The sequence below is a fragment of the Centruroides sculpturatus genome, unplaced genomic scaffold (genome assembly GCF_000671375.1).
Source record: "Centruroides sculpturatus isolate CEXI.00-Female unplaced genomic scaffold, Cexi_2.0 scaffold666, whole genome shotgun sequence".
Taxonomy (NCBI): domain Eukaryota; kingdom Metazoa; phylum Arthropoda; class Arachnida; order Scorpiones; family Buthidae; genus Centruroides; species Centruroides sculpturatus.
In genome coordinates, this window is record NW_019384928.1 from 20847 (window position 1) to 35651 (window position 14805).

The window sequence follows — 14805 nt, forward strand, 5'->3', positions numbered from 1 at the left end:
GAAACACATTTTAAATAACAATAACTTGAATAAAAGTTTGTAATATTGAATCGAAAATGTAATGCATTTATTTATTTGTAACACTTCCATGTCTACATCTAATGTGAAAGAACTAATTACAAACATACGAGGTCTGTTTGAATTGCGTGCCTCTAGTTGGTTCCAGGGGAATCCGCTTGGTGTCACTAGGTTTGCACAGATTGTCTCGTGATAAAGCCATTTCCCGATTACAGATATCTTTATTTATTGATTAGCTACACGGTTTTTAGTGAAGTGCGATTTTTTCGTTTGTCGGATTTCATAATGAATGACCTGATGGAGCAACGACTTGCTGTGAAATTTTGTGTTAAACTTGGAAAATCTGCAACTGAAACATTTGCTATACTCAACACGGCTTACGGTGGTTATGAAGCGTACGGCTTGTTTGAAGTGGTCGCAGACCCAAAAGAAGCTCACCAAGTTCGATCCAATGTCAAGGTGATGCTGACAGTTTTCTTTGATGCCAAGGGTGTTGTTCACCATGAGTACCTTTCCCAAGGCTCCACAGTGAACCAGACTTACTACATTGAAGTGCTGAAACGTCTAAGGGACTCCATCCATCGAAAAGGCTAGAAATGTGGAGGAGTGGCGACTTGTTTCACCATCACGACAATGCTCCAGCCCATTCAGCCCTCAGAACTCGTGAGTTTTTGGCCAAACACTCAATCACTGTTCTTCCTCACCTCCCTACTCACCTGACCGTGCTCCTTGTGACTTTTTCTTGTTCCCCAAACTCAAAAGACCCTTGAAAGGAAGAAGATTTGAGACAATTCCCGAGATTAAGGCAAATGTGACAAAGGCGCTGAAAGACATTACAAAAGAAGCATACCAGGACTGTTTTAGCAAGTGGAAACACTGATGGGATAAGTATGTGCGTTGGGAAGGAGAGTGTTTTGAAAGGGACCCAGATATGTAACTTCTACATAAAGTACATTTTGATTTATGATGTCAGTCCGCGTATTTTTTGAACAGACCTTATATGGACTTGAAATATGTAACAAGTCATCTGCATTCAACTTTGTTTTCTACTGGTTTAAATAAGAATTCAATGAAAAATTCTAACAGATTATAATAAAAATAAAGAACAGATTTTATACACATTTAGTATACTATAACAATTTTAATATTTTGTAGATTTTATACCAAGGTGTATTTGAATACATTCAAAATTATATAGAATACATTATTCCAAAGAAAATATCATCCAGGTAAACATTTATTTGCTGTTAAATAAATGATTATATGAAAGTTAGCTTATTATTTTCTATCTTCTGGAATTATTATTATAGAGCTAATAATTCAGATTATCTGAATAACAAGAAAAAACAAACTGATCTATGTAACTTAATTTCATATTATGTATTCTGTACTTGTTTAAAATACAAAGGCTAAAAAAATAAACTGTTGTAGATGCACATGACATCCATTAAAATGGTAGTTATATTTAAAAAGATCACTGTTTTCAGATTTACAGTGGCAAAAGATGATTGCTGAATGGCCATTCAGAAGACAGAGGGAAGGAAGTGATATCTTTCAATTCTGACTACTTAAGAGAAGAGCAGTATGCTGTGTTGAAATTCTGTTATTACCTAAGTGTGAGCCCATATTTGGTCTTTTGTGACTTCCCCCATCATTGAAGAAAAATTATGAAGTCAGCACTTTCCATTAGAAAAACACCATTAAATAAAACAGGCAATGGCAAATTTGAAGAAATTTTCAAAAGATGGTTTCTTGCATATGTTTCAAGAGTGGAAGAGATGAGACAAATGCATTTCTGCAAATGGTGTCTTTTGCAAAAAGGATCACAGCCATTTTGATACTGACTAACAGTATTGATAAGTTACAGCTACAGTCTCATTCCTTTTCTGACAGAACTTGTAATGTCATAAGAGACATTACAAGAAAATGCTTGTCTAAATCAATTTATATAAAAATGTAACTAGGTAAATTATACACACAATTCTTATAAATTATTTATCTCCTAAATTCCAAAAGCCATTATTCAATTTATTTCAATTGCAGTTCACTTGTAAACTTTTTAAACAGAACAGTTAAAACTGATAAATGAAAATCCAGACAAAACTTCCCACAAACAAACATCATGAAACCTGATAAATTTGTAAAGCCAAACAGCTACTGGATTACATCAGGTTACTTTTCTGCGAATATATTTAATTAATTACTAAATAATAATATGTCTAGAAGAGATCAGACTGGAAGCTCAGGTAGCATAACTGGCAATGCATCTGTATGGTAAGCAGCAGTTGTGGGTTTGAGTCCCATTCCAGGCTGATTCTTTTCTTCCAGAATATTCTAAATTATTTAATGAATATTAATTTAATTATAATTATTAAAATATAATAAGAGATGGCACCTAACACCTCCCTCCAATGACAAATTATTTAGTAATTAATTAAATGTAATCATGGAAACGTAGCTCAATGTAAAACTTCATGTCACACTAAAAACAAGTTACCTTTGAAGAAAAATTTTATGTTAGGCTGTAGAAGATTGCTTTAAGTTTTATACTATTACTTTTGCTCTATAATAAATTTCATTCAGTGAAGTTAACTCTTGGGGGCACAGAAATAATATAATTATTCCTGTGCCTCCAAGAGTTAACTTTACTTTCCACTATTTACAAAAACAAGTTCATCTATATCAATCCTGAAAGACCCTACTGTATTTTCAAAACTGAATAGTATGTTGCAAAAATACAAAGAATCAAACTCCACAAATCTTTAAAATAAAGCATAAAATAAAATTCGAGTAATCTACATAGAATAATTCATAACTACAACAATTCCATAAATTTGTAAGACAAATTTTAAATCAAGAAAAGATAAATTTCTCACTGTAGAGATGAACTGGAATTTTATTTCAAGTAATTACAGTTTAAATCACATTATCAAAAAGTTGAATGCCTAAAAACTTTCGTATATTTAATTTTCTAATGACTAACCTTTCTATTATTAAAATATTTGAAAAATTTTGAAATATAGCTTCATGACAACTTTAATATTGTACTTATTTCAATGTGACAACATGTCTTTGATAAAACTTTGCAATGTGACAGGTCATTAGGAAACAAATTATACTTTTTCATCCAACCAAAAATTTCTGATCAGAACATGATCAGAAATTTTTGGTTGGATGAAAAATCAAATTTTCTGATCATGTTATTTCCTTCAGATACTTTAAATACCAAATACACAGCAATATCCAATACGAATTACTGCTCAGGATATTGCTGTGGGAAAAGTGTCTCCCTACTAGGAGAAATCAAATTAAAATCAACAGGATAGATTTCATGTGATCAAGATACATTTATTACATAAAAAGTGCTAAGATTTCCAGCTAAAAAGTTTTATTTTATCATTAAAGTGTTAAAAGTTGAAAAAAGCAAGAAAGCTATATGAATGATTTATAAGTTGTATACAAAATTTGCTCATTATTTTATAAACCACAGAAAAACACAGATGTAGAAATAATAATAACAGTTAATACATTTACTTAATTTGAATAAGTTTTTATAAAATGGAAAAGACCAACAAAATGCACTTCTAGAAATGAATATATATGCTAATTAGTGTAAAAAACATTATTGAAGCATGTAAAATATAATGAAATGTGTTTAATTATATAAAAATTAATTTTTATTACATTAAAATATCCAAAATAACTATTTAAATTTTATAAAAAATAGAAAAAGCCCTAAACATAATAATTCAAATTATAAAAAATTAATTAATCCACAAAGTACTGAGCCAAAAATATTCAATGTTTGCAACCTAAATTAGGTCATCCTTAGCATCAAACACAAACAGAACAACTTTTACAATTCAAACTTGGAATTTTAAAAATATCACAATTCAAAAAAAAAATACACATTCAAATAAATCTCAAATTTTTAAATAGATGAGAAAAATAAAATTTTAAAAGTAAATAATAATCTTAATTTTTAGACACTTACAATGAGTAAATACTTTGAATAAATAAAATTAATTATACAACTTAAATATAAAAAAATTTATACTCTTAAAAATATAACTATAAATACAGATTCAGTTAATTATCATTGATTCTAGAAATGTAAAATTGCTATTCAGTATTATCCAAATTCACACTTTATCTCCATGGTCATTGTTAACAGTTTTTATTATTTATAATATATATTACACTTATACATCTCTAGAAATCTGAACAATATANTAGACTGCATATTGTAACAAACCTTATAAACTGCATTTGATAGAAAGAATGGATTAAATTAAGTTGAAGAGGTTTCATATTATATAATTTTCGATACTTGAATTTTAGCAGTGCTTTGTAGATTAATATATTCTAGTGCCAAGTTTAGTTAAACTTTCAATTTTTATGCTATGTAATAAAATTCCAGCTTACATGCTGCATTTGGAATTTGTTGTTTCTAGAATATTGGTAATATTATTAAAAGCAATAGTTTCATTTTGCATTAGACTTTTAAAATTAGATGATAAAAATTATGTTAAAGTAGCAAACTTTATAAATTGTGTTCAATGTTGGATAATTATACAGTAGAACCTCGATTATCCGGACTAATTGGGGATGAAGGTTGTCCGGATAAGGAAAAATCCGGATAATCGAAAATCCGGATAATAGAGGTCCGGATAATGGAGGTTCTACTGTACATATAATTGGTTATTGAGACTGAAAAATTTGCTAGATCGACACAGTTTCTCTTTCCTATGGTTGTCTCAAGATCCTCATTTGATCAAAAGCTATCAAATGTTAATTATAAGTGTGTGTTATGAATAAACCATACAAGAAAATTGGNGTCTTATCAGGTAAATTACTGTACACAGTGTATTCATTAATTTTCATTTTCATGTAGTAAAGGCTCTATGCCTTCATAAAGGACGTACTTTTCCTTTTTTTAAGGGTATTTGGGCAGTTTATTCTCTGTTGTATTCTCAAGCAAACAATACATACAAGTACAGTACAGTATTTTCTGAGGAAACACGCATACTTATCCTTTTTTAACCCCATTCCCGATAACCCGGCATTTTCACAAACTCGGCCACCCTTCAGTCCACATTAGGCCGAGTTTTCGAGGTTCTACTGTACATATAATTGGTTATTGAGACTGAAAAATTTGCTAGATCGACACAGTTTCTCTTTCCTATGGTTGTCTCAAGATCCTCATTTGATCAAAAGCTATCAAATGTTAATTATAAGTGTGTGTTATGAATAAACCATACAAGAAAATTGGTCTTTGTTGGGGAAAAAATTTTCAATTATATCAAAGTATTGAAACAACTGTTATGTGAAAGGATCATTTGTTTATGGACATATGTAAAATGTTCAATACTGCAACTGAGATGTGGTCAAAATATAATAAACATGCATTCTTTGCATCCCAGTTGCAAAGAATACATGTTTCCAAGGTACATACACTTGCATACTACAATTACTACAAATTCTCTCAGGATCTACTATAAGTCTACTAATAACAGATCCTGAGAGAATTTGTAGTAATTGTAGTATGCAATTGTATGAAACTTGGAAACATGTATTCTTTCATTGTGTGAAATTTGAAGCATGCAGGAAAAAATATTTGATAAGATTTAAATCCTGAAAAGATATAATTAATTTATTGCATTTTTCGAAAAATGATTATTACTGTGTATTTTATTTTGTATTATCTTGTATTAATCTATTACATTAATTTGTTACGTTGTATTAACTCCAGATTCATGTAATACTTTAACCCTCTTGTAATGAACTAAGGTTCAAACAATAAATTGAATTGAATTAGTTAAATTTTCAGATAAATAGTTTTGAATTACAACTTTAAAACGTTAATCATTTTTATAAATGTCACTAATCTTTACAAAGCGAAAACAGAATAAACTCATCACTTCAGAAATGCCAAGTTGAAAGATTTCTATAGTTTCTAATATCTAAATAAACCTTTCATTGGATCAAACCTTTCCATTGCAAATATATGTACAGGATTTTTTTAAAAATTTATTTACACTTAAATTTTTATTCAAATTCAATCTGCTTAGTAGTAATTCAAAAAATATTTAAATTAGAATAAATTTATTCATCACAACAATTATATTAAACCATTTTGGAACTTCATTTTACATTAAGGAGATAGAATTCATTAATAATTTAGAACAAATATGACAATGCAACCTATTCTGATCAAACATTTTTTGTTATATTCTATCATCCAATGATTTTGATTATTATTCATTGAAATACCATTATTTTTAAATAGTAGTATTATTGAAAGTTGCTTTATTCAATTCCTATGAAAAAAATTATTCTTATAACAACAGATGTCTGAAAAATATCTGCATGAAACAATTTTTTATTATGCTGAAAGTGCTATAATTTGAAAGTACATAGAATGTTGCAGAACATTCTTGAGTCTTTGTTTCTTTCAAAATGGCAATGAAAGATGATACTTTACATCTAAGAGTGTATAACTTTTACACATTAAATAAAACAAGAAAAGTTTACTGTAAACCATTTTGCAAATGACTATATATATTGGATTCTCTAATGTTTCATGAGTGGAATACCACCACAGAGAAGAAAGGGATCTAGCAGAAAAGCAAAAATTCTAACAAAAGCCAAGGTGGAGGGATTGATGATGATCTTTCATGACATCAACAAGGTTTTAATTCAATCTGCAGTGCTAAAACCGAAAATTTCATAGTTGGCTCCGTAAGATGTTGAAAACAAACATTAAATATTAAAAGCAACAGGTAATTCTAGACAGAATGGACATGAAAAAATCAGTGGAAAAGACAAAGGCAAAGAGTGCGAATAGATAGTTATTGCAAAAGTTCTCTTTTTAGAAAACTTTTGGAAAATTTAGTTTGGATGATGAATCTTACTTCACCATCTTGCATTCAATGATCAATGGTAGTGGTGGATTTTATACCAGTGATATTTCCTCTACACCTGCCAATGTAAAGTTTTCCAAGAAAAAGAAATTTGAAAGCAAAGTTTGGTTTCATCTCTTCGTAGACTGCATATTGTAACAAACCTTATAAACTGCAGTCAAATTTATTATCAATTTTCAAATGTTTTCAATCATCTTTAATGATTTTAGTTTTGTTTGGATTTCAATGGGACAAAAAGGATTAAATCAAACCCTAATCAGAAAATCAAGTTTTGCTATCAATATCCAGAGATATTTAAATTAATGTATATGTTGCTGCCTGATTCCTTATATTTGAAATAACTATTCTCAAGCAGAATATATCTTCTGGCCAGATCAAACAAGTTCTCACTATGTCAAAATCATACTGGATTACCTGTAACAAGAAACTGCCACCTTCAGAAGATAATAAATCACTACCATCAAAACAGAAGACAACCATGCAAAAATACCAAAAATTAGGCCAATCAAGGATCTTTGGGAAATTCTCAAAGCAACTGTTTACAAAAAGTATGGAAGGCAAAAAATATGGATCAGCTGATCAATTGTATAAAGTACTATCTGAAAATTGTGAACCAAAGTCTTTTACAGAAACTTGCATTGCACTCTCAAAGTCAAATCAAGCAGATTCAATGATAATGAATTACAAAAATAAAAGATAACGTATGGCTCTTCATCATCTATCAAATGGCTATTTATAGAGTTTTCATAGAGTTTTTTTTTCAAGTTCTTTTCCCAGATAAAAACTGCATTACACAAACTTGTGCAGATTTTTCCAGACATCTGCTGTTATTCACATATTATATTTACAATTTTCAGGATAACTCAGAATATTTTTTCCTCAAATTTGAAGTTAAGAATACAGTGGGTAATCGGTTAATGAACATAATCTGTTCCAAGACTTTGTTCGCTATCCGGATTGTTCATTAACCGATTATCAATTTACCATAGGTTTGTATGGGAATTTAATTAATTAGTTCCAAAAAATAAAAAATATACACTTTCTTACTACGTTCATTTATATGTAATAATAAAAATACATATATAAGCAGTCTTGCATTTTTATTAGTTATGTTTTTTTGTTTATGGGGGTTAAAGAATCTGTCTAATGTCGATTCAGAAGTAATTACAGTAATAGCATTGTAATTGTAGAGATTACCAAGCCTATTAACCTCAACCTGGTTTGTATGCCATTCTAAGACTGTTGATCTGACATCCCCCACTTCTTTAAAAGATCTTTAATTAATAGCAGATATCAGCATTAATCTTCTTTTTCATAATAAAACATATCTCACAGAGTTTCTTGGTGTTCTTCTGTCATCAGATCCATTTCAGGTTCCGTATGAGCTCTTCAATGTTCTTTATTTCTCAGAAGTGATTTTTGTTACTCCTTTAGCTGTTTGAGTCTTCTTGATTATACTGTATCTTTCTTAGATAAGCATGAACTGCATCCTACTGTAGATTTGTTCAAGCCATACTGCCCAGCAACATCAGACATCTTGCGAATACTATAAAAGAATTGTTTCTGTCAGAAAAATAAAAGGCTGGAATTACAAGGGAGAGTTTCAAAGTGGGAGAAATACTATCTGATCAGTATATTCTGGGTTGAGCGTCGATGTTGACGTCTCCAGCGCTCCAAAAAATTTTGAATTGTTGCCTGAAGACAAGGGAAAATCAGTCAGTATTTGCTATCTTTGTCGCTTCTTTTTTTATGTTTGTTCAGTGAAGTGTTTGTTGTCTGATCATAAAAATCTTTCACAAAAGTGTTCGTTATCCGATTTGTTTGTTAACCAATCACCCACTGTATTCACAAAAATATACATTTTTGAGTCTATCCTTTAATCCCTTAACACAACCACAGAAGTAACAGTTACAATGGTTTGAAGAATAAACTTCATTAAAAAAGACAATAATAGGTAAAAAAATTCACAAAGTTAAAAATGATCAAGTGTCATATTATATGTTGGAACTTTAAAGAAAATATATTGTATAAGTTATGTTTTACTTTTTCAGAATTATTCTTATCCAAACCCCAACAAGTAATTTAAAGAGTTGATTAATGTTTAAAAAAAGAGTTTGAGTTCAAAAATAATAAACAAAATCTTGTTAGATTGATGTATATAAATGGACAGGAAAACGAATCCTTCATAATTTAGTTTAAAATATTTTTTTATCTCAAATCCATATTCTGTATTCAAATAGAAAAAAAAATTATTTTTAGGCTAAACTCAATTTAATGCTTAGTAGAACATTTATCATTGCCATCCATATATTTTATTTTGCAATTTTGTAGATTAACTAAATCAGTTATTTTGAAATTATTAAATTCAACATTATTCTAATCACTGATCAAAAAAATTTAATATAGTTGCAATGTAATTTTTTAAAAGTCTGATAACCATAAAAATAAAATTATTCCTAATCAACTATATATTATACACTATTTGACATTATGTAGAAATTATGTTGTTAATTATGACAGTACTTTTAATGTGTTAAACAAAATTTTATCTGATCTCTTCAAATTAAAAAACAGTTTTTAGAATATGCACTGAAATCTTTAATATCATCATCTTTTAGATATTATTGTTAAAGTTCTGAACTCTTAATTTTAGATTAATCTTAATATTCAGAAAAGGCCAACAGTTTGAATATATAGTAGCAAATAAGAGTCAATTTTAAGTATAACTATAAGTATTAAGTATTGAATGAAGAATAAAATAAAAATTTAAATATTTAGGAAACTTTCATATTTCAGATTAAATTCTTGCCATCTTTTCCCTAAAGTTTTGGTGGTGAATCAGTTTACAAAGTCAGATTCAATTTTAGAGGTGTCTAATCCACAGGTTGTCTAGTACAGATAGGAAATTAGAATAAAGTTCAAATTTTAAAATTTTTTATTTTAAAAAATGTAACAACAAAAATAAAATTTCAATCTAGATCACTGATGGATATAAAATGTTTTAGTGCATGTTCAAAAAAACAATAGCAAATAATCTTACTATGTTACAAATAGGAACAGCAACAAGTTAAATGCATATCATGAAATTAGACTCATTTGCTTTGCTTAATTAATGCATTTAAACATCTTTTTGTTTTATGATAAAATGAAGGAAATAATACATTTTCAAATTAAAATCTTTTAGTAGAAGCAACTCCAAATAGCTTTAAACTATTCAAAATTTAATATTTGTTTTATAATCCAAAATAGCCACTTTAGTAAATTTTTTTCTATTTTTTTGAAAATCAAAAAATTTATATCTCTAGTTTGAATATTAAACAGATTTGTATATTGTATTTTGAATTTGTGATTTGTTAGAAAATGTTTAGTCTGCATTTAAAGTGTCATAAATTTGAAGAATGCTGCTGGATGGGCAATTCAGTGAATTTAATATTACACAAACAGAAACACTGAAATTTAATCATTCTATCAAAGTGCTTAGAAAGATAATAATAAGTTATAGCCAAATCCTTGAAAAAACAATGTAGCTGACAGATGGTTCAAAATACTTAAATGCACAAAAAGGATCTTGAATTCCAAGATTTTAATAATTTATAGTATCATTCCCTTTTTTTCCAGGAACTACAGTTGCTATAGAAAGAGTATTTTCACTCATGAATTTCCATGTTCAAAAAACAATTTGAAATTAAATATTGAAGCCATTAAAACAATATTAAATTAATTATAAAGCAAAACTATGAATTACAATGCAATAAGTTTTTTTATAAAATTGCAAGTAATTCAGAATTTATTAGACACAATAAATTCATCAAAAAAATATGCTCGCTTGACCCTAACAAAGCTACATCAATCTAACTTTTAAATTTAAGATCATATTGTAATTAATTAAAAAAATTATAAGACTTCTGGTCCAGAATGGAAGTTTGTATATAGTTAATTTGGGCTGCCAGCTTCTAAGCTTTCCACACTTGCTCTTGATTATCATCTACCTCTGTTCTGGATATTAATGAAGGACAGACAGCAGACAACAGTGGAAATGTTAGGTCTGCAATCTGAAAATTACAGCCCAATAAAAATATTTTTTTTTCATTATTAGGATTTTTGAAAATAAAAGCTTTTAAATTTATGTATTTTTCTACATCATATTAATAATATTAATAATGTACCAAAAAATTTCTAATAATGCTCATCTATATTTCTTGGCAGAATTTTAATAAGAGAGCCTGTATTTATCAGCTGTGGCTTTCTTAATATTTTAGTATCAAGAAATTACGGTTAGCCTAACTATACATTAAAATCAAAATGCCAAGATTAAAGAAATATCTATTACTTTGTAACAGCTCATCTGAAATTTAAAGCAAATGCTCAACAGATAGAGATGAGTCCCCTCAGTATACAAATAAACAAGATTTCCTTCAGAAAGAAAAAAATACTAAAAACAAACTTATTTTCAATTAATAATTAGTCTTAACAACAGACAATTTATTTGAATAATTAAAAGAATTACAAACTTTGCCACAAATAACTTACATGTGGAAAAGACACAATATAGCATTTACAAGAAACTCAAGTAGAAAATAAGCAAGAAATTCTCACCTTTGTGAAACTCCTCTTCAGAACCGTGAAAAGAAACAGGTAGATCAGGTCCTGCTGCATCTTCCAGTTCTTCGTGACTATGAGGATCATGAAATGAATTCTTACTGTCCAAAGATTTCCAAGTTGGAAGAGAAAATGGCTTCTCCCAAGAGGTAACATTGAGAAAAACATAAGCAAAACTGAAACCAAAAGTGATCCCAACTGCTAACGTCAGTAGATACTTTCTTGGAAATCCAGGTTGTTGGGGAACAATAGTCATCATATTGGTATCATTATGGAAACTAGAAAAACACAAATCAGTCAGAAATGAAAAAAATTGTTTAAAAAATTAATATATATAATTTTTCAAATATGCTTATGTAACTTTTGAAGCAGCAATCTCGATGAATAGACCTACTGTACATTCTACAGTTTTAAAGCAAGTGAAGCATTTGAAGATCCCGGATATCTCCTCTCAAGTGTAAAATATTCGACCTTTATATTAGATTCAAATCATTCGTAAAATTAAAAAAGTTTTTAAAATGTGTTACAAAAATTTTACAATTTTAAAATTAAATAATAACTTAAGTAAACGTCTTCTAAGTATTGAATACAACACTGAAAAAAATGTTTTGTTTATGGATGTTTATAACTTAAGTAATTTCAAAATTTTTTACAGGTATTATAGCATGTTCGAACATAGTTTAATTTAAACCATACGCAATGATCAAATTAAACTAAAAACTTTAGAAGGGAAAGGGTAGAGAAATGATCATTTTACAGGTTTTTAGTCTATTTTTAGTTTTGTGCCATTCTGTTCATAGACGATACATACAATAAAAGGAAAGAAATGTCTCCAGGATCGACTGAGCGTTACCAATAAATAAAACTAAAACACAAAAAAACTGTTAAATGCGAAATCGAATAGGCATAGAAAGGAAAATCGAATGCATATCGATCAAGTGAAACAAACTGAAATCGCAAAAAATTGTAAATGATTAGCATAATTTTTTTTAAGAACTAGAACTTTCAGAGCGTCGCGCTTGATCTTAAATTTCTCCAATTAGAGAAATTATCATTACAACGTATATTAAAAACTAATTTTTTCTTAATAAAAATTAAGAAAAAATTGAATACTGAAAACGAGATTACTGTTATAATTGCGAATTCCGTTTCCGTGCGATACTGCACGACAATCGCGATGAGACTGAACAATCCAAACCGCACAGCCAAATAATACTACTATCTTTTATTCTTATTCGTTATACTTAAAATATTTTGGGTAATAGTTATAAGAAGAAACCGTGTTAAAATTTTAAAAAATTAGTACCATTATTGCGAATTTAATTTATATTTTCTCTGAAGTAATCTGCTTTTTCTATATCAAAACAGAAAAATAATTTTTCGAAAGGAAATAAGACAAGAAAATTGAATAACTACTTTCAAAAAATATAATTAAAACTTCAAATACAATTTTCATGCGATCATTAATTAAAATTTAATGATACCAGTAAACAGATGTCCCACTTTAACATATGTTCTGACAAGTGTTTAATAAATGATTTCAATATAAAAATATAACAGCACCATACTAAATAGTAATTAATACTTTAGAAAAATATAAATTCTTATTAAAACACTAACATCAAACAACAATCGTTAAAATCTATTAGATGCAATGAAGTAAAACAGCATCTTCTAGACTAACCAATCAAAATAAGCAAATTTTCAATTACATTTTAATTATAGTTTCAAGTTTCCATATAACATTAGCTTTTAATTGTTTCATTTTTACGATTAAATTAACCCAAACTCATTCACTAAATGGAAATATATGTCGATCCAAATCAACTCTTGTCATTTCCCATCTTTCCACATCAATGACGTCACTGGGTCAAATTATTTTCAATGACAAGTGGGTCATCGTGTATAACAGTTCCACCTGTTGACCACGATGACCCTGAGACATTCACACGTTAATAACTATTTCGGTAGCGACTCCGCTTCTGTAGGCACGATATGGGATATTAAACTGTGAAACCGACTTTTATTAAAACTAAAAATCGTTATCGGGTTCGTCAAATTATTATTATTTTTTAATTATAAACGACAGATTTTATTTTTTAACATTTTATAAAAGCATTAATAACTTTTTAATAATACTGTTATACATTTTTTTAATAGAATAATAAATATTATAGAATATGTAATCTATTTGCGAATTGACGCGACACAAGGAATCCGAGGTGTAATACTTGATACATAGAAAGTGTAGCATAAATCATTTGCTAACAAAATAAATAAATATACCTTTAGATACGCGATAATAGGATATTTGATACATTAAAATAACGGATATGAAATTCCTCTGTAATTATGTTTATCAAAAATTATAAAGTAAACGTCAACATCACTACAGAAAATTTGCTTAATGTAATTAATTTACAATGTTTAAAAGAATTTTTCCGCTTTTTAATAATGCAGGAAATTTCATGTTACAAAATTTTGAAATACTGAAATAGTTAAATAATATTAAAAGAATAGGAGGAATATTTTAAAATTCAATCGTAAAAAGAAGTTTGTTCAGCAGTAACGGAATGAAATTTTATAAGAGATTAACTAAAATAAATAATATTTAATCATCTTTTAAACATTTTATTTAAAATAGTTTTCTTGCGTGCAGACAGCGTGAATTTTTCTGTCGAGAAGACAACCTAATCTCAATAAAACAATTAAAAGAATTTTACTTAATTTCAAACTATAACCGGAATAATAATTATATAATTAAAATTCTAAATTTTATATTAACTCCTATATAAGCTGTATATAAACTTTTATATCAAAAACAGATTTAAAATTTAATAAATTACCTCGACTGAAAATTAAATACAGTACAGTACAATTACTCAATGAATACTTTAATAATCCTCTGAAAAAAAGTATTTCAACAGTACGGTTATCTTATATAAAAAAAATTCGTATTAAATTATTAAAGCTTTATAAAATTTTAACGTTAAAAATGTTATTATACGGAAAATTATTGAACTAATTTATTTTCCTATTCAGTTGCTGGGTCGCATGTTTACAATATATTTGAGCTAATAATTTCGAAACGTATTTGCACGGGAACAGGTAGTGTTTAATATATTTATAAACAATATTTAGAATCTCCGATATACATTGAGAAATTCCAGTGGAAATTATTGTTATCATCAGGAATAAATGTCAATAGAAAATTTTCATTTTGATCCAATACACTTAATACTTAGGAAATATCTTGAATGGTTTG

General features: G+C 28.1%; 1 protein-coding gene across 2 annotated transcripts in view; it reads right to left on the bottom strand.

The window, feature by feature from the left end:
- LOC111631933 (glycoprotein-N-acetylgalactosamine 3-beta-galactosyltransferase 1-like) overlaps positions 1-14805 on the bottom strand; it is a 28896-nt gene that overhangs the window by 13496 nt on the left and 595 nt on the right. The window contains exons 2-3 of one of the 2 annotated variants that reach the window (XM_023376273.1): positions 11902-12011; positions 11538-11818 (exon numbers count right to left, since the gene is read on the bottom strand). In XM_023376273.1, coding sequence (XP_023232041.1) covers positions 11538-11799 — 262 coding nt within the window. In that variant the 5' untranslated portion in view covers positions 11800-11818; positions 11902-12011. The remainder of the gene's footprint in view (positions 1-11537; positions 11819-11901; positions 12012-14805) is intronic. The other variant, XM_023376272.1, reaches the window with a different exon arrangement.